Below are 23,608 nucleotides of genomic sequence, written 5' to 3'. Positions count from 1 at the left end.
ACATCTGATAGGTCTAATGGTATTATTATTATTCAAGGTCTAACCATGTCAGGAGACACTGATTCTGTCAGTATTGGTAAATTTCCAGACAATGGTTGTTGAACACGAAGGTCCAGATCCTGATCCTTTAGAGCAGAACACCATCTGATGTGTTCACTGTAACCCAGGGCTGGCTGTAGGAACACGTGTTCATATGGTCTTTAAAGGTTAGTTTTCATTTTACTAAATATCAATGGATGCATAAAGGAGGAGGATCAAACATGTCCACATCGTTGACTGTTTAAGAGAACTGGAGCGAGTCAGAAATCGTCAGTAAGCAGTGATTGGTCCAGGTTGGTCAGAGACATCATCTCTATGGCAACCGCTCTCCCCAATCAGGAGTGAGCTTGTTGGAAGTCCACACCCCTACCACTTGAAAGCGGGCTACACAAAATCTGTCAATCAAATGTTTTGAACGTTGGACGTGAGATCGTGTAGTTTTACTGAAGCATCTGATTGGTCAGTTTATAACTTGAATAACTTGTGATAATTAAAAAAAATAGGAGGAACATATTAAACTAGATATTAGAGCAAGGATGGTTATTCTGACCAATAGAATGACTTACTAACAGCTGTTTATTTCTCAATGGGATTTTGGTTCTTGTAGCCAACGGTTACTTCCTGTTTGCAACACCAGGGGGAGGGGTCACTCAGTCCAGTTTCATGTAGTGGTCAATATTGATAGTTTTCGTAGCTGTTTTCAGACAGAGCTGGATTGTGAACACTCAGCTGGAGCTGATCATGTCTGCTTTGTGACTAAAACAGGCGTCTAAGTTACTACAATGAGCAGCTTGACGACCGAGCTGAACGCTACACGAAGCAGACCCATCTCCCCTGAGTCTGAGAAGCCCCCACCAAACTGCTGTCATGATGTCCCTGAATGCCACATGGAGGTTTCTGTTCAGACGGCGCCCTACACTGACTTCACTGTACTCAGCATCAGCAATCCTCCCCATCAGGACATGAGCTCAGCTGCAGCGTTGGATCCTTTCAACCACAGGTTTTCCTTTTAACTGCTTAACCGTAGAAGTTTGGACTCAGTCGGTTCAGTGTCTCCTTACTTCACCAGCTTCAACTAAAGAGTTCTTACTTTATGGTCAAAATGTTAAGACTGTGCAGTCAGCCCAGAAATCATTTATCCCTGTGCAAATTTTGACTTTAAAGTTACTTTCATTGAACCAGCAACTCTTTGATTGGAAATGGCAAGTTTCTCCCAGAAGATTGGGAAGATCAGGAAACGTCACAGTGAAGCAGAAATATTCTCTACTTTTGAATACATTTAAAAAAAAAAGTGCTGGTCCAAAATTTGCCAGTGCTCTGAATAATTCTGGGCTTTAATGCATGCAGGTGTCCTGTAGACCGCTCAGTGACTTCGTAGAGAGAAAATGTTCATGCACATTTTGCCATAATCCAGGCCAATTTGTCCTGTCCTCCATGCCTGCACTCTGACTGTTAGAATAAAGAAATCAGACGGAGTGTAGTTTGTGTGGGGAATGCTACAGCAGGGGTGGGCACACTTTTCAACTTGTGGGCCACAAAGGGGTCTAAAATTTGATGGAAGGGCCGAACCTGGAGCAGGAGAGTTTTGGTAATCCACCACAAAAGAAAGAAATAACATGGAATCCGGACGAAAGCATTTTGATTGAAAGTGAAGAGACATTTGAAAAAAGAACATTTTTGAGGTTTTGTTTCAGATCTGCGGCTTTTGTTCTCATTTTAGAGCCAATTGCACCAGTGGCTTGATGTCTCTCATGTAAAACACAAACTTAGAGAAATGTTGCGTTCAAGTGGTGTTTGAATGATCGGAAGAATAAAAAACAACTCCATATGGATGCTAGAGCAGGGGTCCCTAAACTTTCTCTTATCAGAGCCACAAAACTTTTTTATTCTCTGATGTGTCTAAGGGTGTATTGAGACTGGAACAATCCTTTGTTCTAGAACGAGTCCAGAACCTTGGGTTCGGTCTGTATTCAGACTGCCATCCAGTGGACCATTCTGTTACGGACCAATGCTTTTAAACAAAACCATGTCACTAAAGATCTCATTACTCATTGGCCAGGAACTACGAGGGCGGATCAAAACAACAAGAGAAAGACGTGCTGCACTTTACAATCCTTATTGGGACAGTTAACTTATTAAAACTTTAGATTTCGATTGTTAGTTTTGAACGTCGGGAGAAAAACGTCTGCAATGATGAGCAGACGTTGGGTATGAAGGTCCACTAATGAGTATTTCTGACATGTAGATTGGCGGGAAAACGGTGAGAAGTAACGTGGACCACGTTAGAAGTTGTTTGAATGAGTCTGCATCATCCGATCACATTTAATGAGTTTCTGTGTCTCATTGTTGTGGTGTTATGGCGTTGTTTTAAGAGGATTCTGCAAAGGAAACTACAAGGTAGATTTTAGGATGACGTCACAGCGGGGGGCGAGCGCGTGCCGCGTACGGATGCACAGAAGAGTAGATTCAGCGGTGTTAAAATAAACGTAACAAATAAACCGTTGGAAATCTTACTCTGTTTGATAAAACATCAATCCTTGCTTTACATCTGTCCACGGCTCAGCTGTTCCTTCATTCCGACTGTGTTTACGTCGACTACGGTGGCCGTTTTGGTCCATTTGTCTGCTCTGAGGACGGATTGTATTCAGACTGAGGAAACTCAGAGAGATAGGACACGAACCGAGACCACCTCCAAAGTGCACTTCCTGGTCCCCAACCATGGTCTTTCTTAGGGCTGCACGATGTGAAGAAATTTCGCGATATTAGTCACTAATATTGCAATGACGATTTAATTTGCGATAAATGAACAAATAGCAAAACAAGCAAAAACATAATTTCCATTTCACTGCAACAGTTTAAAAATTACACTCCAAATGACCCTCGTCTACATAGGTCAACATCTAACATAAAAGAGTCCAATTGGTCAACAACGTCAAGGCGTCCATCTGATTGGTCAAATGCATAAATGGATTTATTTGATTCGTTAAATACTTCAAACTGCCATAGGATTGTTTTAGCTCATTTATTGTAACTGTTTATTGCAATTTTCACTGTCTTTTGCAATATGCATATTGCACAGCTTAATTTTGCGATAACGATAAATTTGCGATATATTGTGCAGGCCTAGTCTTTCTTTTATTACGAAGCACTTTGTTACCTTGAAGGAGTTGTAAAGTGCTTTATGAAAAAAGTTTCTATTCACTCACTCACTCACTCACTCACTCACTCACTCACTCACTCACTCACTCACTCACTCACTCACTCACTCACTCACTCACTCACTCACTCTTCATCCTTTTATTTAAATAAACAACACTATTTATGAAACAACCAAATAACTCTCTCTGTGGTTTTCAAAGAAAACAGTCAGGAAACATAATACTGATACATTTCAGAAATACAACCAACAAATAATCTGTCCCCTCCCGTTATAGTCCCTCTCAGACTTTAGGGGGCTGCAGCTCCTCTCACATCTCACAGTTTGCACTAAACTTCACAAATCAGACTGAGCAGCTGAGCTGTGTCCTGCACGTCTGTCCCATCCAGTGATGCACGTTATAACTCCAACAGCAGGACCCATGCCCCATGTCAGCCTCCCCTCAGTCAGCTGACCGCGGCAGAGTGTCCGACGCCCCAGCTGGACCAGTATGACCCGCTCACAGGGTGAGTGCCTTTCTTCATGTCTGTATGCAGAGGGGGGTGGGGGGGATGCCATGAAGCGGGCAGTGACGGGGTGTTTGTGTCCTCAGCCCTGCTCCTGGTCCATCAGACGGTAGCTCAGCTGCAGCCATGTGGATTTCTGAAGGAACCTTTCTGTCCGGCGGCATGGTCAGATCAAACGCTCAGAACCTTGATGGATGGACTGGCGCTCGGTTCATGTGTTCCCAGGTTGACTCCCACCAGCTTGTAACTGTGGATGTGGATAGCCAGTGGTTTGGGGAGGGTCTGTTTGAAGCCTCCTCTCACATCACACATCAGGTAAATGTTGCTCAAAATGATCCTGAATGTTATTTAGTGACCTGATGAAACACGATTCAGGCTTTAGACCTTTTCTAGATTTACTGTTAAAATGTAAAGCAGTAAGAGACGCGTCTAGGAGGATTATAACTCTCATCAGGCTTTTGCTGTCAGCTCTCAGCCTTTTCCCGGTGACACCACAGACTCCATGGTGGCTCAGACTGCTTTCCTGGATGTGTGCAGGTGCTGTGTGGTGATGGAGGAGGGCCTCCGCTACCTCCCTCTCAGCCGGGGTTTTGGACTCTGTTGCCAAATGATTGTGCCTCTGCAGGGAAAGGTTTGGACTGCTTCAAATCCTGTAGCTCTCTCTGCTGCTAACATGGTCTCAGTGGGTCTGGGGTCTGCATTCAGCTCACACACAGCTTCTGAATACAAGTGAACAGATGAAGGTGGTGGGACGCTGCAGCGCAGCTGCTCAGATGGGGGGCTTCAGAGACGCTGAATGAAAGACTTCAAGTTCACTCTTAAAAATGATAAAAGCAACAGGAGGGATGAAATATTATTAAACACTAAATAGAATAATGAGTAAACAAAAACAAAAAATATAATAAACCCAAAAATAACCCAAAAATAACAAACCCATAGGACCTAATTCTACCCAACTTAAGTAGAATTAGGTGAGTCTCAAGATCACAACTCCATTGTGGGGACTGTTTTGACACTAGGAGCCACAATCCTCTGGTGTCCCCTAATACCTGAACTACTTTGGTAAAGCTGGCAGGAAGGAGGGTGGAGTGGGGAGTTTCAGTCAGCTTCTTTCATGTCCCCTCAATGGCAGATGGATCTGACTGTCACCAGCATCTTTCTGAAAAAGCGTTTTGTGCTGTAAAAACTTGACCTAGAGGTCAGGATTCAGACGTCACAGCCACGGAAGATGTGAACAGACATGTCCCAGCACCTCAGAACAAAGTGAAGAAGCTCTGATGTCGTCCATGGCATTCACTGACCGTGTAGTCAGCAGCAATCTGTTTCATGGCCGTGCACGAGGGGAACATGCAGCTTCCTGATGGACTTTCAGCATCTTCATTTTCTCTGGAATTCCAAAGTCATGCCTTACAAACATAAAAAAGTCCAAATAAAACAGTAAAAAATTCCATCCTGGAGTTGATACAAGCCGTCTGTTTAATGGTGAAGCGGATTGTTGTGACTGAGAGGTTCAGTGTGAAACTCTTTCCTGATTTCCCTTTTCTCTGTGTGTAGGAGATGACAACATATCTGAAACTCCTCCCCAGGTAGGAAAACCATGCTCCTTGTGCTTCCTGCTGATCAGCATGTTCTTACTAAATGTGTGGTGTGTTAAGCTTCAGCCGGCACACTCTCGGGGTGACGGCGGCATTCAAACCGCTGACGGACGATCTACTGCCTCAGCACAGAGGTGAGAAGTAAAAGTGCATGGAAGCGTTTTCTTCTCTTCATCATCAGACCCTGATTCTGTTTAGATTTTTCCCAGAAAGTCAGACTGTAAACTTTCAAATCTGAAAGCCACAGAAGAGAGCAGAAAAAAAGAATGAGATCAACTGAAACCCAAACCTGGTAGGACTGTGTGGAAGAGAACACTAGAACATATGGTGGTGCAGTGCTTCACATTAAGAAGGACCCTCGGGTGGGGGACCTGGACCAGAACAGCAATGGGGGGCCTCTCTGTGTGGAGTTTGCATGTTCTTTTTTTATGTATGATTTATTTGGAGGTTTCATTCACTGGGTGGTTTCTAAGGTCAAGGACATGACATGGTCCAAGAAAGGTAACCAGATTTCAGAAAATGATGACGATGATGCTTCCACCCCCGTACTTAACTGTAGGTATGGTGTTCTTGGGATGATGCTCCTCCTTCTTCCTCCTACAAACAGGCCGAATGGAGTTAAGACCAAAAATAAGTGAACTTGTTCGCCTTTCAGGCAGGCACTCAGCAGTATTTTACTTCAGTTACTCCCCTAGGGCAGTTAAGTTAATTAACTCACCTGTTCAGCATCCTATTTAAGTCCAGGTGTGCAGTCGTTCATTCTCTTCCTTACCGCAAGCGCTGCAGTCGTCGCCGGTTCTCCATGCTCGCAGGTCTCCTTCTCTTTCAGGATCTTGATTTATTCCCCCCGTTCTTTTCGGATTGATGATCCCCCTTTTTCTGATGTGGGGCGTCCGTTTCGCCACGGCTGCCTCTCCTTGCGGCTGTTCTGCAGGTGATAGCAGCGCCCGGCGCGTTTCGTGTCGCTGTGGTCGGGCAGGCATCTGTGGGGTTAGCGTCCTGCGGTTCGGGTTGTCAGCGGCGCTCGATCAGGAGCTGTCCAGGCCTTCTTGTCTGCCGCAGTCATCAGAATCTCTACGGTGAGCGGCCATGCGTTCCTTTTCCTGTGTTTTTCTGTTAGGGTTTTTCTACGACTCTTTCTCGTTCCTCTGCTTGACCCAGTCATCGGAGATGTCATGCCCCTAAGGACCCTGGGAATTGTAGTTCTATGTTCTTGGACTTCATGGTGTCAACCTGGTTCGTTTCTGCTGTGTGGCTCTGTGTCGTCCGGTTATTGTTTCAGGGGTTGGGGGGTCTTTCCTGTGGTTGTGAAGGCTGGCGGTCCTCGTCTGGACAGGTTTCTCATGCTGGCTGAATTAGTTGTGGCTTTTGGCGTTTTCTCTGTTGCTGTGTGTGTGTTAATTAGGAGCTGAATGTAAATCTTGACTGTCTTTATTCAATGCTGGCTTTATTATTATGGCGGCTCTCTGTTTGTGTGGTGGACCGAGCAGTAGAAGACAAGGACAGCAAACAGTTTTATCAAAAATATTTAAATTTATTTTTCAAAAAGTGTAAATGGGCAAAAAAGGGCCCTTAAAAGAGGTCAAAGAAACAAAATTAACTCAAGCTTTTAAATGTAAAAGAGGACAACTGAACAGACAAACCATCTTAATTAAACTGACCTACCTAATTGAAAACACAAGGGAACATATATAGTGGCTGATCAAACCAACTAGACACACAAGGGGGAACTTAAAAAGACTAAGATAAAATACAGAAAACAAACTAAACTAATGTCCAACATGTGATAAATTAACATACACAATGAATGAAACTAAGGACCATCAAAATGGAAACTAAAGTAAAGAAACACAAAAAGAGTTCCTTGTCCACTGGGCGATGGTTCAGTCCAATTAGCTGCCTGCTGAATATAAGGCCTCTGCTGACTGGCATGCATTCTTGTGTCAGGCCTGACTTAATTGTTCCAGCAGCAGATGGCAGCAGCAGCAACAATGGTTCCCTTTAGCACTGGTAACTCAAATTAAACATCAAATTATAATAAAGTAAACTGAAACATGTTAATAAGTGAACAGATTTATGTAGGAGGTTGCAGGAGGTTACTGCCCTGATGGTGTGGCAGCGTAGGCAGCCATCACAGTTTGTTTTTTCTGTTGTAGCTGCTGTGTACATTTGATGGTTGGAGTGTTTGTTATGATGATGACTGTCGTGTCTTCGGTCTCCCTCCATTTGTTTTCTGAGGCTGCGCCCTCATATTTTGGGGGAGAAAGATTTATGAAGAGTGCTATGTGAATGTCCGGCCGCCAGAATTTAGGACGTTAAACCCAAATCCACAGCTCTAATGGTCCTTTAACGGATCATGTGGTTATGAGAGAATTCAGCTGTGGAGATTATATTAAGGCTGTTTCAAGAAGTGAGATGATAGTCTTATGTGTCATTGGTTTAGTGTTTAAATAACACCATGAGCAATTTTAACCCTGGCTGTAGAAACTCAATCACTTACGCTCTTTAGCTTTGTTTCAAGAGTTAAATCTTGTGTCCACAGGCCAGTCTTCTATCTGCCCTGCTTCAGCAGATGACACTCTGCTAGATGCATCTCCATTTAGAGACTTGTTGTACTCCGCCTCTAAATGCATGAGTTTCAGCCTTGCTAAAATACTTTCAAAATCTACGATCCCTCATGGATCTCAAGTTCTTCCTTTGCAGTATCCAGACGCCCTTTGCTAATTAAATTTCAGTAGTCTGTGCTTTGTCGTCCACTTATTTGAGAACCATTGATATCAAATGCAAAGCATCAAATCCAGCCGAGCTGCAGTCCATTGCTACGTGGGATGTTGACCTTCCTCATCTACGAATCTCCTTGGTCTCTGGTTACCCTTCCAATCGCCTGCTCCTCGATGACCTTCTAAAGGTGCGTTCCTCCGGAAATGACAAAATCTACTTCTCTCTTACCATTGGTGTGTATAAAAAAATTAGGGTAAGATTTTGTGTAGGTTCTGTATTTCACTATCGATTCACTGTTGGAATCTGTGATCCTGGTGGTTTTCTATGGTGCGATGAATCCACAAATAGGACTTTTTCCTTAACTCACTACTTGATTTCACTTTCTCAGATTTATTCTTTAAAAAGCACTGTTATTCCATTTATCTCAAGTATTCTTAAACTGATCAGTTTCTGAGTTATTTATATATTCTTTGCAAAGACTAATACTGCTTTGTCTTTATCTATGCATCGCTTCCTGAGCCTGCGAACCCCTACTCCCCGGTCAGCATCTCTGTTTCTGGCAGATGATGTCAACCCTGCATTCCTTGATCGTGTGCTGCAACGATGACTGCTCGACGTACCTATTGATGCACTGAAAGTGATGGGGCGGTGGACCTCCTCTGCGTTCCAATGACACTTCTGACTTGAATCAATCAATATGTCAGCAGCCGAAATGAATGTAAATTCTTGGATTATAGATGTTAAAAGAAAATTATTTGCCAGGTGGAAGCCTCAAAATTAGGATGTTCTTAAGTTTGTATTATAGTATGTGATGGAGCTCGAATTTGGTTTCTTAAGTTCCTATTATTAGTATGCCCGATGAAGCATCGAAATTATGGCCATTGAGCTCGTTCTTAATACTCAGATGGAAACTTCGAATAAATGGATGTTTCTTGAGCTCGTATAATTGGTATGCCAAATGGAAGAAACATTATGGCCATTAAGCTTGTTCGTAGTACTGTCGTTGGAAGCTTCGAATAAATGGATGTTACTTAAGCTCGTATAAATAGTATGCCAAATGGAAGAAAGTTTGTGGCCGTTAAGCTCGTTCATAGTTTTTGATGGAAGCTTCAAATAATGGATGTACTTAAGCATGTCATAGTATGCCATTGGAAGCATTGGATTGGATGTTAAGTAGTGTCATCACACGGGTTGTTCATGGCGGTTCAAATTATAGTTCCTTACAGCGTTTTGCGGACGTGGGCTTCATGTCTAAAAAATCAGGTACGAATAATTCTTATGTTGGCTCCCCTTTCATTTCTTTCCCTCTCTCTTTCAGATAGTATGTTCCCCTAGTGGTTTCCACAAACGGGAGCGGCCCAACGGTCAAAGGTGCCGGGTAGGGTTGTGCCGATAGACGATATCATCGTCCATCGTGATGGGTGAGTGACATCCCGATGGAGAGACACCATCGTGATGCCACGCCCCCGCCACGCTGCGAGTGGACACCATAAGCCGCGGTTACATGTGAAAAATATCTTGATCGGATCAATGGTCGGATTAGAATCCAACCGTGTACGTGGTTCCGGAAAAATGTTTTCAGAAGATAAAAAACGTTCACATGGCTCACACTTTCGGTCGGAATAAATCATTCGCACATGCGCAGTAGGGTTTGAAAATCCGGAAGCGGATATCAGTTCCGCCGAGCGGCTATTTTTTTTTCTCGAACTTTATTGAATGTAACAATTCAATACAAACAATGTTGCCGAGTGGCTTTATACATTGATGTGTCAGCTCGGTAATATACAAGACGGTCTTCTAAACGTGCTTTTAATAATGTTACGATTATTATGCCTGTTCTCTCATCGTTTTATTTTTAATCCGTGCGGTCAGTGCTTTTTCTGTTAAAAAACGGAGCCGGAAAGAAGCCAGAATTAGCAGTATGCTAACACGGGCTAACAACATTAGCTTTGGGTGGTGCTGCAATCTGCATTTTGGCTGCATGTAAACATGTGGGAATAACATCAGCCTTTATTTAGTCGGGACACGACTCGAAACAGAAATCCACGTGATTGTTTGAATGATTTCTAAGGACTGAGCGGTCTTTCAGCTTTGAAGCTCACACCGCCCCAAAGCGCTGTGTGTGTGCTCACGATCCTCTGCTCAGACACACACTTTTAGACCCGGTTCTGAGTTCGGTAGCCCGTTCCCCTAGAGCTTCGGAACGGATCGCAGTTCTAAATCTCCCACATACCGCTCATGTAACAAAGCACCCCCCCCCCCCCCTTCCGCTCAAACACAAAGCTGTAAGTCCGCGCTCCGCCGGGCCACTTGACTAGTTAAGTGCGGGAGCGGACCATTTCTTTTCTAGTTTGTTTGTTACTTTTTTTGTTAAAGTCACTTCCCTCAGTTTATACTAGATAGTCGCGGATGAGTCATTAGTTGGGAAATAAAATAAATAAAGTAAAGTAACGAATAGCAATTATATAAGACCGAAATATTAAAAATAGCCAAACCCCCCCCCCCCACGACAATATCATCGTCCATCCCGATGGTTGACAGCAAACATCATCAACGGCCAATATAAGGGACATCACCCAACCCTAGTGCCGGGTCACACATAGCAGATCCATTAGATAGTGTGTCCCCTTCGTGGCGCTGTACTCGAACGGGAGCGGCCCAGCGGTCAAAGGTGCCGGGTCACACATAGCAGTCATACTTGTAAATATGAATATGGAATGCTGCCGAAAACACACCTCATTACCCAAAAGTTTTATGGAAAAACTTCTCATGGAATTGAACGGAGCCTTATGCCAAACGAAAAGATTGTGAATGCCAACTTAATGAATGTGAAAATTAAAAGTATGTGAAAATAAATATATTTTTACTGCATGAGTTGTCTGACTGAAAGTTCTATTTTGGTCTCATCTGACCACAAGGCTTTCTCCCATGACTCCTCTGGATCATCAAGATTTCAAATTTCAGACGGGCCTTGACACGGGCTGACTTCAGCAGGGGAACCTTCCGTGTGATACATGATTTTAAACCATGACGTTTTAATGTATTACTTATAGTAGCCTTGGAAACAGTGGTCCCAGCTCTCTTCAGGTCATTGACCAGCTCCTCCCGTGTAGTCCTGGGCTGATTCTTCACCTTCCTTAGCATCATCGATACCCCACAAGGTGAGATCTTGCGAGGGGCCCCAGTCCGAGGGACATTGACAGTCATCATTAGCCTGCTGAGTAAACTCGCTCAACAGAGCTTAAACTGGAGGTACGGAGACAGGTGGATCTAAGATAAGGCTACTTTTTGATCTACACCACCCCTCAGGATACCGCGCATGGGGCTAGTTCTAATGGCCGCTGCAAGTGGATTAATGGCTAGGGCAACTAAAAGAAGAGAGAGGGGACAGCCCTGGAGTTAGCATGTACTCCATGTGCATGTGTGGGTTTGCTCTGGGACTCCGTCTTCCTGCCGTCCAAAAACGTGCCTTGTAGGTTCATTGGTTACTCTTAACTGTCCGTAGGTGTGAAAGTGAGAGTGAATGGATGTGTAAGTGTGGCCCTGGGAGGCTCCAGCAGCCCCGTGATCCCAAAAGGGGCAAAAAGGATTAGAAGATGAATGAATGAATAAATGAATTCCTCAAATTAGATAGTTTTATAAAGGTATCATAAACTGAAAGGACACTCATTCATGTGTTGGGGCTCAGATGTGGCCCTGGTTTGGTCCCAAAGTAGAAGAACAGAATGTCAGGAAGTAGTGACACCCCCTTCCTTATTGGCAAAGCTGGAACCAGCACCTGGAGGCAAAAGGGTAGAGACTTACTCCGCACCAACAGAGATGAATTTCTTTTTTCAAATGTTTTTTTCTAACCTGTTCTATCCAACAGCCGAGCAAACAGTGGGACTTTGACATGTGAGCCACCAGACATCCATTTAACAAACATGACATAAGCATTTTGTAAGAATACGTCTGCTCTGCCAGAAATGCATGGAAGAGTGAGTGAAAACAGTGAGGACTGCAGTTCAAAGACAGACATTGTAAAAAGACATCAGGCAGATGCAGATGTTCCCTGCAGGACAGAAAGTAGGAAGATGTTAAACTATGTTTTTTCTGTCAGTTGTGATGTCACTGTTTGCATTTGCAGAACCCTCAGACTCGAGTGTGAATCCAGACCCAGAAAAACCTGCCACTGCACCAAGTCCCGCTGCCTCAAACTGTAAGTCTGGCTTCTACTGCTCCTTTCTTCTTCATTGTCAAAGCAGAACTGCACTTCCGTTCTTTGTCTGAGACCCAAAGGACCAACACAGCCTGTACAGATTTGCTTTCTGTCAGTGTTTGGCAATCACACTGTTTGACGCAGAAGAAACTTTTTGGATTCTTTTTAAGGCTCTATTACAGGGGTGTCAACATACGGGCAGTATCGGGATCACCAGATGGTTTAATCTGGCCCAGTGGTGGAGAGAAATATTTATAAGGATGGGAAGAAAAAGCATAATTCTGGCCCAATCCTGTGGGGAGTTAAAGAAATAACTCAAATGTGCAATTCTGCCACTAGGGGGAGCAAAGGAAAAGCAAGATGGGCATGACAAGAGGTCCTGATGTCCTGAAGCTGATGTTGTGGCTTCTGATGACATTACCTAGTGGAAGCATGTAAATGTTAAAAGGCAAGGGGCCAAGGATGGAACCTTGAGGCACACCAAAATAATTTCATGAACCCCAGAAAAGTGTGTGTCCATGCTTACCATAAAGTTTCTCTCCATAAGATACGATTAGAACCACTTGAGAACAGTCCCTGAAAGGCCAAGAATTTTAAGTCTGTTTACAAGTATCAGGTGATCAACAGTATCAAAAGCTGCACTTAGATCTAGTAGAACTAATACTGAGATCTGACCTGAATCCAAGGATCACCTGACATCATTAACAATTTTTAACAAGGCTGTCTCAGTACTCTGGTTCGTTCTACAACCAGACTGGTTTATCTCAAAGATGTTGTTTTGTAAGAGAAACTCATTCTGCTGTTCAGTTATAAGAATGATCAGTAGTGAGACCCTAATGACCAAAATGTTTTTAAAAAGAAGAAAGGTTGAAGTGGAGGGCTGAGCTTTCCAGAAAAAATGAAAAGAGGTTTATTTGTTCACGGAGCTGAATGCAAAACCTGCATGTTTGGTATGTCATCAAGGTCATGGTGCTCAAAGAATATAACATTTAGCACATAAAGAAAAGTTTCACCATTTGCAGTTAAGAAAAGAGAAGATTTACCAACTATTTGCTAGACTGAAGAACAACAGTCTGCATTTACTGCAGCCATGACGTCAGTGATGGAGCAGTGACGGCTACATTATGCAGACAAGTTGGAGCAAACATCCAAATAATTTTCAGAGGTGAACTAATGGAAAAATGCTGAAGAAGTCTTGTTCCCAAAAAGCAGTCGACTTTTGCCAAAACAAGTCTGTCAAGGATGAGGATTACAGAAACAACATCTCTGAGGAGACTCGGACGCCAAATGATGATGTCAGTCTGATCACGTGATGTCAGTCTGGTCACATGATGTCAGTCTAGTCACTGATGTCAGTCTGGTCACTGATGTCAGTCTGGTCACATGATGTCAGTCTGCTCACTGATGGCGCTCCATCAAAGGTCAGGAAGAAGGCAGGTGTAGCCAAAAGTTTCATGCAGCGACCAGGAAAAGATTCTTGGACATTTCATTACTTTTTAATCACTTGAATGACAGTAAATGCTCAGGATTTGAATTCTGATATTGATGGACGGCTAAGGTTTCAGGAGAGACAGGAGGTTAACTCTAACTTCTTGTTATGTTCACAAATTTAAGTTTAACGTCATTAAATTTTTCATTGATTTTCTATGGAGTTAATTCAGTCTCAATAATCAGAAATGCACACAACCTGTTTCACAAATACACTGATTCACAACTGTAATTTTACGCAAACGTGCAATATTAATTTGGAAATAAATGCACACCCTGTGTTTCACAAACACACACGTTGTGTTTCACACATGCACACTAAATATTTCACACATGCACAATAAGTGTTTCTCACAAATGTACACGCTTTGTTTCACCAAAACACAAAACATTTTTCAGAAATTCACAAAAACATTTTTTAGAAATGCACAATAGATGCTTTCCAAACATCATTTTTAGGTACACTTGTAATATGAACTTGCAGATCGTTCAAATTTTACTTCTGACAATATTTTCAACTAACCAAATTTTAACGCCTGCTTTGCTGATAAGTTTGATTGACAGATTCATTAGCCAATGGTGACATTAGTTGACCTGCAGCGTGAAGGGAGTCTCAATATTCACCGCAGAGAAATCTCTCACAAATCAGGGGAGATTCACAAATGAGAGCGGGTTTGTGAATGCACATTTTAAAATGTTCATATTACAAATGTACCTGAAAATGATGTTTGTGAAGCATCTATTGTGCATTTCTAAAAGTTTATTTTTGAATTTTTTCATGTACATTTGTGAAACATTTATTGTGTTTTGGTAAAACACAGCATGCACATTTGTGAGAAATACTTATTGTGCATGTGTGAAACATTTAGTGTGCATGTGTGAAACACAACATGTGCAGTTCCAAATTAATATTGCACGTTTCTGATTTCTGCTTATTGAGACTGAATTAACTCCATAATTTATACATTTAGGTCTTTCATTTTCTCCTGTAGCCCCTCTCTTGTGTTTATTTTCGGGATTGTCAGATGTAAAATATTCAGTCTGTATAAAATTAGATAAACCTTTTTAATGTGAAATACATTTTATTTTAGATCCATTGGCCTCTGTGAATGAATATGTAATAATAAGTGTTTAGGCTGCTATGTCGGTTAAGTTTAGTTAGTTTTTTCCAACTGAGAAAAAAAAGTACTGATAACAAACTGACCATAGGTTATTTTGCTGTTATGTTATTGGTCCGGCCCCCCTCGAGATCAGACAGGTTAAATCTGGCCCCTGAACCAAAGGTTTGACACCCCTGCTCTATACTGTACTTGTGGTGCAGATGAACAACCACTTGTGGTTCTTTCAGGTACTGCGACTGTTTCTCCAGCGGAATGATGTGCAGCAGCTGCAACTGCATTAACTGCCACAACAACGCGGAGAATGAAAGCCAGCGGCATGAGGCAATCAAGGTTTGGGAGTAAAATGTAAATCTGCCAACTGGTACCCGATGTTGACTTGACATGGAGCACTTCCCATCCTCTACTGCAGTGTTGAGAAAATTGAAGACTTCATATATGGGATTTTTAGAGTAGATTAGAGAGTAGAGAATACTTTAATTAATATTTGGAGATATCCAATTGTCCGTCTTGTTCGACACCACACATACCACACTCGGAAAGGAAACAAAAATAAATTATATTAAAAATGACATAAGATAAGAGCAATGAATATGTAATGTATAAATAAATTAGTTAAGAGTTAACTTCTAACAATAAAATTGGGAGTTGGCTTGGCAGTCAAACTTGGTCTGTGACTGCAGCTCGCTGCTGCCTTGTGAGGGGCTTGAATGCTGAGAACAAATGTTACACACGTGTGACAACGGATGTGACTTAAAGCTTAAACAGGAAAACCAAGGATGTGAGGCTGAAGATGAACATTTGAAAAGAGGTTCTGGATAGAAGGAAGCTGTCATGGTTGAGATACAGTATGCTGGAGAACATCTTCCATCCACTGCAGCTGCTGAGGAACATGAACTCATTCTGTTTACAAGTAAAACTATTCCTGTTTCTGCTGCATTCTGGGTACTGGACCAGTACAGGTGGTTCTGCTCCGTCCCCCAGAGCTTCCCAGCCCATTCAGTAGGACTCCTGTGACTATTATCATGAGTTGAACATCCAGCTGATTCTTGTGGGATCAGTGGCTTTAGGTCAGGTCAGGGCTCTGCAACCTTTAATGCTAAAAGAGCTAGTTGGGCCAAAACCCAGTGAGAGCTGTAAAATACCACTTCAGTAAAAAAACAACCCTTTTTTGTTTTTTCTAGCCATTCATTTATAAAATACAACTTTCAAATATTTACAATAATTGAATTGTACCAGGGTCAAATGTTTCAATATACAACTATTTTAGCTTATTTTACTTTTGACAGAAGCACATTCAAGTTCATTTCAAAATAAAATACCAATGTTAAATTGTGCAGTGGTAGAGCGGTCGACCTCTGATTGGAAGATCATAGCTTTTCTTCCTGCCTTGGCTGCCCATGTGTTGAAGTGTCCTTGGGCAAGAGACATTGTTCCTGGTAGTTCTAGGTTAGCGCCTCTGTAAGCGGAGCCGCCATCAGTGTGAATGTGAACGGGACTGTGAGTGTGCAGCACTTTGGAGCTTTAAGAAGGCAGAACAGCACTACATACAGCAAGTGAACATCATTTAACAAATCAGAGTCTCCTGCTGCAACTTGAATTAAAAATGCAGAAAGGTTAAGCATGGCATTTTCCACCATTATGACTGTGGTGTGCCTTCATTCTTTTTCTCCTTTTACTATCAAATCTAATCATGACAACGTTGGTGTAGAATCCTTTAAAAACATCTGTACATGTAAATATAACCCTGTACTTTAAGAACAACATCTAAACAATAGCCGCGGTTACATGGGCAGAATATCTTGATCGAATCAATGGTCGGGTTAAAATTCACCCGTGCACATGGGCACAGAAAACCTTTTTCCAATTGGAACAAACGTTCACATGGCTCACACTTTTGGTCGGAATGAATCATTTGGGCATGCGCAGTAGTGTTGAAAACTCCCGGATGAGGAAATAGGTCCCGTTCTAAACAAACAGCTGCCACAGACATTTATTTTATGCAGCAAATCGGTAATATACGTTAGTGATGGGACGATGATACCTCAAGGAGTGTATTGACACACTAAACAAACTGTGTCAGCACTGTATTGATACTGTGTTGGTCACCCAATAGTGACCCTTGCAGTAGTAATGAAATCATTGCAGGTAAAGAAATTCCTTGTTCGTGTAAATGCTAAAACTGAGTTGGTATGTAAAATATAGCAAACTAGAGTAAAAATTCCGAGTAACAATTGTTTTACTTTTTATGTGCACATTTGTCAACTTTACTGTTAGATCATATGAAATAAAAGACAAAAAAGTGATTAGTTCATGAATTCTTATTGAGGAACAAAAGTTTTTGGAGTGTCTTTGCTCCAAGGCGATTTCTCCTCTTACACACCAGCTCCCCAGCCTTGGAAAATACTCTTTTGCATGGAACAGACGATGATGGTGAGCAGAGAGTTTTAAGTGCAAGTTGATGAAGATGTGGGTATATTTCCTGGTTCCATTTCCAATATAGCAAAGGATCTTGGTTTCTGGGTGTGTTTGTTTCTGCCAGGTAGCGTTGGACTTCAATAATTGAGTCAGCTGTTGCGTTCCTCGTCTTCTGGGTCTCTGCAACCTCCAGATCTAATGTTTTCCAGAGAATGTGCCCTAAAAAAATAGTTAATCATTACTTTATTATCACATGATAATAAACAGGTGATACAGGAGCTCCCTGAATCCCTCATTTTCAACAAAGCTGAGTGGCTGACAGTCTTTGATGATCATATTGACCACTGCCTCATCCACTGCTTGCTTGTTAGGAACTGCAAGCCAAAAGGAACTATTTTGTCAAAAGCTTAATAAAAGGACTGTAATTTTACAAACAATATCAAATAGACATAAGACGACATGGTGGAATAGTGGTTAGCACAGTTGCATCACAGCAAGAGGGTTGGAGATTCGATACCAGGCCTTGAGCCTGCCTGTTTGCATGCACGTTTTTTTATCACAATTTTTAGAGAGAATTTCATCATACCTGGGGTACTCTCACGAGTATCTGCCAATTCTTCATTGCCATGCCGAGCTCTATAATGCCTCAGCATTGATAAAGTGCTCTTATTGATATAAGATAGCTCTGTGGAGCAGAGCCGACACCTCACCTACAATAACATAAAAAGTAAATTTATCTGAAAACAATTCAAACCTCTTACCAGAACATTGCATTAAAAAAATAGACACCCTATCTCATGATTATGAGATCAGGATCTCATAATTACATGATAACATGAATAAAGCAACTGTAAGGCTTTTTAACTGACTATCATATGTATCACAGGTCATTCACTTGATAAACTGATAAAGTGAGTGCAATGCGCCACCGTAAAAAAATTGTATATAAAGGAGAAAAAGATTTACCTTGTTTGGCGTCACGAGATCAAAATTATTCCACACCGGAGAAAACTTCCTAGGAAGATCCATGATCAAGCAGAACTCCATTCGACAAACCCACGACATGTTGATACAGTTTGTTTCCTTATAAACACACTTTGGCACGGCACATCCAAACGATACAGTTCCTGTATCGGTCACGTGATCCTTTCTTAAAGCAATACACGCACCGAGACGAGGTTTCACTCTTGAGCTCTCGGCACTGTGCTGATGCACCAGTGTCGCTCGTCCCATCACTAATATACGTGACGATCTTCCAAACGTGCTTTTATTAATTTCATGAATAGTATGAAGCGCCTGTTCGCTCATCGTTTTATTTAATCCGTGTGATCAGTGCTGGAAGGAGGGTTAGGACAGGCTATAAACACAGGCTAACAACATTAGCCTGATGGACACAAAGTCCAGGACCATGAAACCCTGCAATCTGCATTTTGGCTCCACGTAAATGTCTGGGAATAACATCAGTCTTTATTTTGTCGGGACACAACTGGAAACACAAATCCACGTGATTGTTTGAACAGTTTCTAAGGACTGAGCGACATTTATTTCTGCTTCCCCAAACTCGCTGCGTGAGCTGGCGGCTCTCCTGAGTCCTGCAGCCGCTAAGCCAGAGCGGCGGGACGGCTCGCAGTCTGAATTCTCCCACACAAAACAAAAAAAAAAACGCACACATAACAAGCATCCTCAGACCCGAAGTTATTAATATAGCTGTTCTGCTCACTCGGGTGCCAGTGGACCGAGTGAGCGTTGGGGGGGACGAAGCGCTCCTTCCCCGCATCTCCCTCATGAGGGGTGAAAGAGAGGGGAGAGCCAGCGGGGCGAGAGCAGAGCGGCGCTTTTCACGGGGTGTCCGCAGAGCAGCTGATCGGTCCCGTATGAGCTCCAATGCTTTCTCTCAGCGAAACACCGTCTATGCGTGACGTAAACCAGAGCAGTAGTGACACACGATCGGAATGACCGTTTACATGCTCCACTTTCGGATAAACGATCGGTATAACCCGCCTATCTCGATCGGAAAGAAATTTTGATCCGAACGAGTCTGACCGGGGCAGAGTATTCCGAACGGCGTGTTTACATGACGCGTTTTCTTTCCGATCAGGCGTTCTTTCCGATTACTTTTGCCCATGTAAACGCGGCTACTGTGGTGTTATGCATTCAACTTATTCGATTAATAAACTTCTGACAATATTTTCAACTAACCATAATTTTGCTGAGTTATTGTCACACTTGTTCAAATCTAAACATAAATGACAAGATATATTAACTTAAACCAATTAAGCTAAACTACAGACGACTATTTATTCTAATTGTTGGCATGTTTCTTCAAAGCCAAAGATCAACATTGGAGGAATATAAGAGCCTAATGTGGAGCCTCAAGTCACAGACGTCTGCTTTAGACCTTCATATCTTACATGAGAGTTTATGGATTTCTTTTTCATATCTTTATAAATGTTCTTTTCCCACTGCTATAGTGATTTTATTTTTTAGTCTTTGCATTGAAGACCTCCAAGAAACAATGGTAACGCTTTCTTTTACAGTACAGTACTTACAGTGTACTTAAGTGGTATTTACATGGTACTTATAGTGTAACTACTGGGTACTTTCAGGGTACTTACATGGTACTTTTTATGGAATTTACTGGGTACTTACAGTGTGTTTACATGGTACTTTCTATGGGACTTTACTGGGTACTTACATGGTACTTTTTGTGTCTACTCTGTACTTACATGGTACTTACTGTGTATTTATATGGTACTATTTGGTTCATACCTATGTGGTACATACTGGGTATTTATAATATTCCTACTGGGTATTTACATGTTGTGCAAAGGTGTCTTTTATGGTACTTACCACATGTAAGAACAAGGTAAGTACAAATAAAGTACCTTGACCTTTAGGTCTGCACTCGCTGCATGTTTCATGGTATTTACCATGAATTTACCACAGAAACTACCCCTTAAGTACAATGAAACTGTAACTGTAAAAGAAAGTCAGCCCTATTTCCACTCTATTACATGGTACTTTCATTACTAAATACCGGGTATGTTCACTTGAATATTACTTGGTACTTACCCCTTAAGTACAGTGAAACTGTAACTGTAAAAGAAAGTCAGCCCTATTTCCACTCAACTACATGGTACTTTCATTACTAAATACTGGATATGTTCACTTGAATATTACTTGGTACTTACCCCTTAAGTACAATGAAACTGTAACTGTAAAAGAAAGTCAGCCCTATTTCCACTCTATTACATGGTACTTTCAGTAGTAAATGCTGGGTATGTACACGTATTACCTTCCTGTGCAGTGTACATACACACTTGGTCTTCTGACCTCACCACATGAGACAATGCTAACCTGTTGGTAAGGGTAAAGTAACTACATTGTAAAAAAATATACTGGCCTGATTACTTCTTGTAACATGAAGCAAGTTTAAAGAGAAACAAGACAGCAGTGAAAACAACAATCTTTAATATGATACGTGTCTGCAGCATACAAAGTGTCATCACAATGAAATAGGTTTTAAGTACAAAACAGTTCAAAGGAGAAATCTAAAAAACACATTGGCCTGAGGGTCGTGCTTTTTGTCCATCAAAATTCTTTCAGCAGAGTTTGGTAACGGTGCAGGACTTCTTCAGGGTTTGTAACTGCAAGAAAATTCACAATATGAGCTAAAATGAACATAAAAAGCATAACGACTTTGATGAAATACAAAATATATTTTACTTATTTAATCATTTCTGTAATGAGTTTGATAAATCTCTATGAATTTTTTTATCGCTTTGACTGTAATGCTTGAAATTAATCAAGTATCCTCATTTAAAAACATGATAATAAATTATTCAAAACTTAACTTTTTTTAAATATTGTTCTAAAAATGAACTTGTTTTAATATATATTATATAATGTCAGGAAAATATGTAAAACAACAAGGCAAAATATTTACTTTTAATACTAAAAACACCCCAAGTGTGTGTTTTTGTTAAATAGGTCGGGGCAAGTAAAGTTGCAAATTCCCAGCGCACTTGAATGCAGCACAACTACCCCCAAAGTGAACGTGCAGATTAATCCGGAGAGCCTCGAGGCGCGCGCAACAGTTTGAATTTCTCTTCATCTGGCAGGTAAGCCAGTGTTTTTTTTCTAAATATTGGATAAATTACATGTAAATATTTAAACTGATCAAACTTTATAAAGAAGCTAACCTCGTGATTTCAAGCCACTATCTCTGTGTTTGAAACGTGACGTAAGAGCATGTCTACCTTACTGCAATAATTTCAGTTATTTCATGTATACATTTTCAAAGTTTGTAATGAAAATCTACAAACATTGTTGTTACTTACCAGGAGAGGGGCACCTGTAAAACAAGCACGTAGCCTAAATGATAAAGTCTGTTGTTCTGTGCTCGTTTGACTGAGCGCACGTCTTTCTGGGAAAATCAAAGAAAGGCGTTTATTTAAAATAATGATGACGTACTTCCGTCTTTTTACCGCTTTAGATCAGCTATGGTGAAGAAGACATTCCAGACGAATCTGTGAAGCCACAGGAGAGTAAGCTAAAGTAAGTTAAATCCACCAAGTGGACATATTATTTACATTAATGAAGAGTTTAACTGCCTTTTCCCCATTTTCTTTTCTTTCGCCGTTTTTATTTTATTTTTATTTATTTATTTATTTTCAAATATGATAGAGACAACAATACCACCCAACACAGTGAATGTAACTGTTTGAAAATTAAAACATATTTTTGTGAATAACTGTGTTGAATTTGAAATTGCCTATTTATTTCTTTTTTCCTTTTCTTTTACCCTGCAATGTTTTTCATGCTAATGCAAATTGTAGGTGCGAATAATATTTATAAAGAAGAAATACACACAGTAATTGCCAATTAAAACATTGCTTTTGTCATTCTTTGTCTAAACAAATTAGATTTTTTTATGGCAATAATGATTTTTTTTCTTTGATTTCTTTTTTGTTGTTCTTGTTTATGTAACTAAAATATAAAGTTGTGAATAATTTATTATCATGTTCATAAATGAGGATAATTGATTAATTTCAAGCATTACAGTCAAAGCGATAAAGAATTCACAGAAATTTATCAAACTCATTACAGAAATGATTAAATAAGTAAAATATATTTTGTATTTCATCAAAGTCGTTATGCTTTTTATGTTCATTTTAGCTCATATTGTGAATTTTCTTGCAGTTACAAACCCTGAAGAAGTCCTGCACCGTTACCAAACTCTGTTGAAAGAATTTTGATGGACAAAAAGCACGACCCTCAGGCCAATAATGTGTTTTTTAGATTTCTCCTTTGAACTGTTTTGTACTTAAAACCTATTTCATTGTGATGACACTTTGTATGCTGCAGACACGTATCATATTAAAGATTGTTGTTTTCACTGCTGTCTTGTTTCTCTTTAAACTTGCCTCATGTTACAAGAAGTAATCAGGCCAGTATATTTTTTTTACAATGTAGTTACTTTACCCTTACCAACAGGTTAGCATTGTCTCGTGTGGTGAGGTCAGAAGACCAAGTGTGTATGTACACTGTACGGGAAGGTAATACGTGTACATACCCAGCATTTACTACTGAAAGTACCATGTAGTTGAGTGGAAATAGGGCTGACTTTCTTTTACAGTTACAGTTTCATTGTACTTAAGGGGTAAGTACCAAGTAATATTCAAGTGAACATATCCAGTATTTAGTAATGAAAGTACCATGTAATAGAGTGGAAATAGGGCTGACTTTCTTTTACAGTTACAGTTTCAGTGTACTTAAGGGGTAGTTTCTGTGGTAAATTCATGGTAAATACCATGAAACATGCAGCGAGTGCAGACCTAAAGGTCAAGGTACTTTATTTGTACTTACCTTGTTCTTACATGTGGTAAGTACCATAAAAGACACATTTGCACAACATGTAAATACCCAGTAGGAATATTATAAATACCCAGTATGTACCACATAGGTATGAACCAAATAGTACCATATAAATACACAGTAAGTACCATATAAGTACAGAGTAGACACAAAAAGTACCATGTAAGTACCCAGTAAAGTCCCATAGAAAGTACCATGTAAACACACTGTAAGTACCCAGTAAATTCCATAAAAAGTACCATGTAAGTACCCTGAAAGTACCCAGTAGTTACACTATAAGTACCATGTAAATACCACTTAAGTACACTGTAAGTACTGTACTGTAAAAGAAAGCGTTACCGAAACAATCAGTCCCCGCTCCAAAAGTCTTTTAATTCTCTCCACTTGTAAAGGGAGGCTCAACATTTTTTCAACATTTTTCTTCTGCTTAAAAACTGTAGCGTAGAATCCATCCCCACTGTGAAGCATGGTGGTGGCAGCATCATGCTGTG

At 41.0% G+C, this 23,608-nt stretch overlaps 1 protein-coding gene and 3 long non-coding RNA genes across 9 annotated transcripts in view; 2 read left to right on the top strand and 2 right to left on the bottom strand.

Moving 5' to 3' along the window:
• Positions 1-23,608, top strand: part of tesmin (testis expressed metallothionein like protein) — a 32,425-nt gene that overhangs the window by 4,480 nt on the left and 4,337 nt on the right. For 3 of the 6 annotated variants that reach the window (XM_078948317.1, XM_011472840.4, XM_020701567.3), the window contains exons 2-9: positions 805-1,039; positions 3,586-3,702; positions 3,789-4,017; positions 4,240-4,333; positions 5,257-5,288; positions 5,358-5,431; positions 12,145-12,216; positions 15,053-15,155. In XM_078948317.1, the coding sequence (XP_078804443.1) occupies positions 822-1,039; positions 3,586-3,702; positions 3,789-4,017; positions 4,240-4,333; positions 5,257-5,288; positions 5,358-5,431; positions 12,145-12,216; positions 15,053-15,155 (939 nt within the window). In that variant the 5' untranslated portion in view covers positions 805-821. The remainder of the gene's footprint in view (positions 1-804; positions 1,040-3,585; positions 3,703-3,788; positions 4,018-4,239; positions 4,334-5,256; positions 5,289-5,357; positions 5,432-12,144; positions 12,217-15,052; positions 15,156-23,608) is intronic. The other 3 variants (XM_011472841.4, XM_020701568.3, XM_020701569.3) reach the window with 2 other exon arrangements.
• LOC144992397 (uncharacterized) lies at positions 17,126-18,633 on the bottom strand. Its single transcript, XR_013656303.1, has 3 exons — positions 18,207-18,633; positions 17,827-17,950; positions 17,126-17,459 (listed from the first exon to the last, which is right to left on the bottom strand). It is a non-coding gene; the product is annotated as an uncharacterized LOC144992397 (long non-coding RNA).
• Positions 20,695-22,436, bottom strand: LOC144992398 (uncharacterized). The gene is made up of 2 exons (XR_013656304.1): positions 21,581-22,436; positions 20,695-20,887 (listed from the first exon to the last, which is right to left on the bottom strand). It is a non-coding gene; the product is annotated as an uncharacterized LOC144992398 (long non-coding RNA).
• Positions 20,842-22,638, top strand: LOC111947514 (uncharacterized). Its single transcript, XR_002873379.2, has 3 exons — positions 20,842-21,361; positions 21,736-21,797; positions 22,443-22,638. It is a non-coding gene; the product is annotated as an uncharacterized LOC111947514 (long non-coding RNA).

This window comes from Oryzias latipes, chromosome 6 (genome assembly GCF_053564925.1).
Source record: "Oryzias latipes strain Hd-rR chromosome 6, Olatipes_Hd-rR_3.1".
Lineage (NCBI taxonomy): Eukaryota > Metazoa > Chordata > Actinopteri > Beloniformes > Adrianichthyidae > Oryzias > Oryzias latipes.
This window is presented reverse-complemented; position numbering and strand designations above follow the sequence as displayed.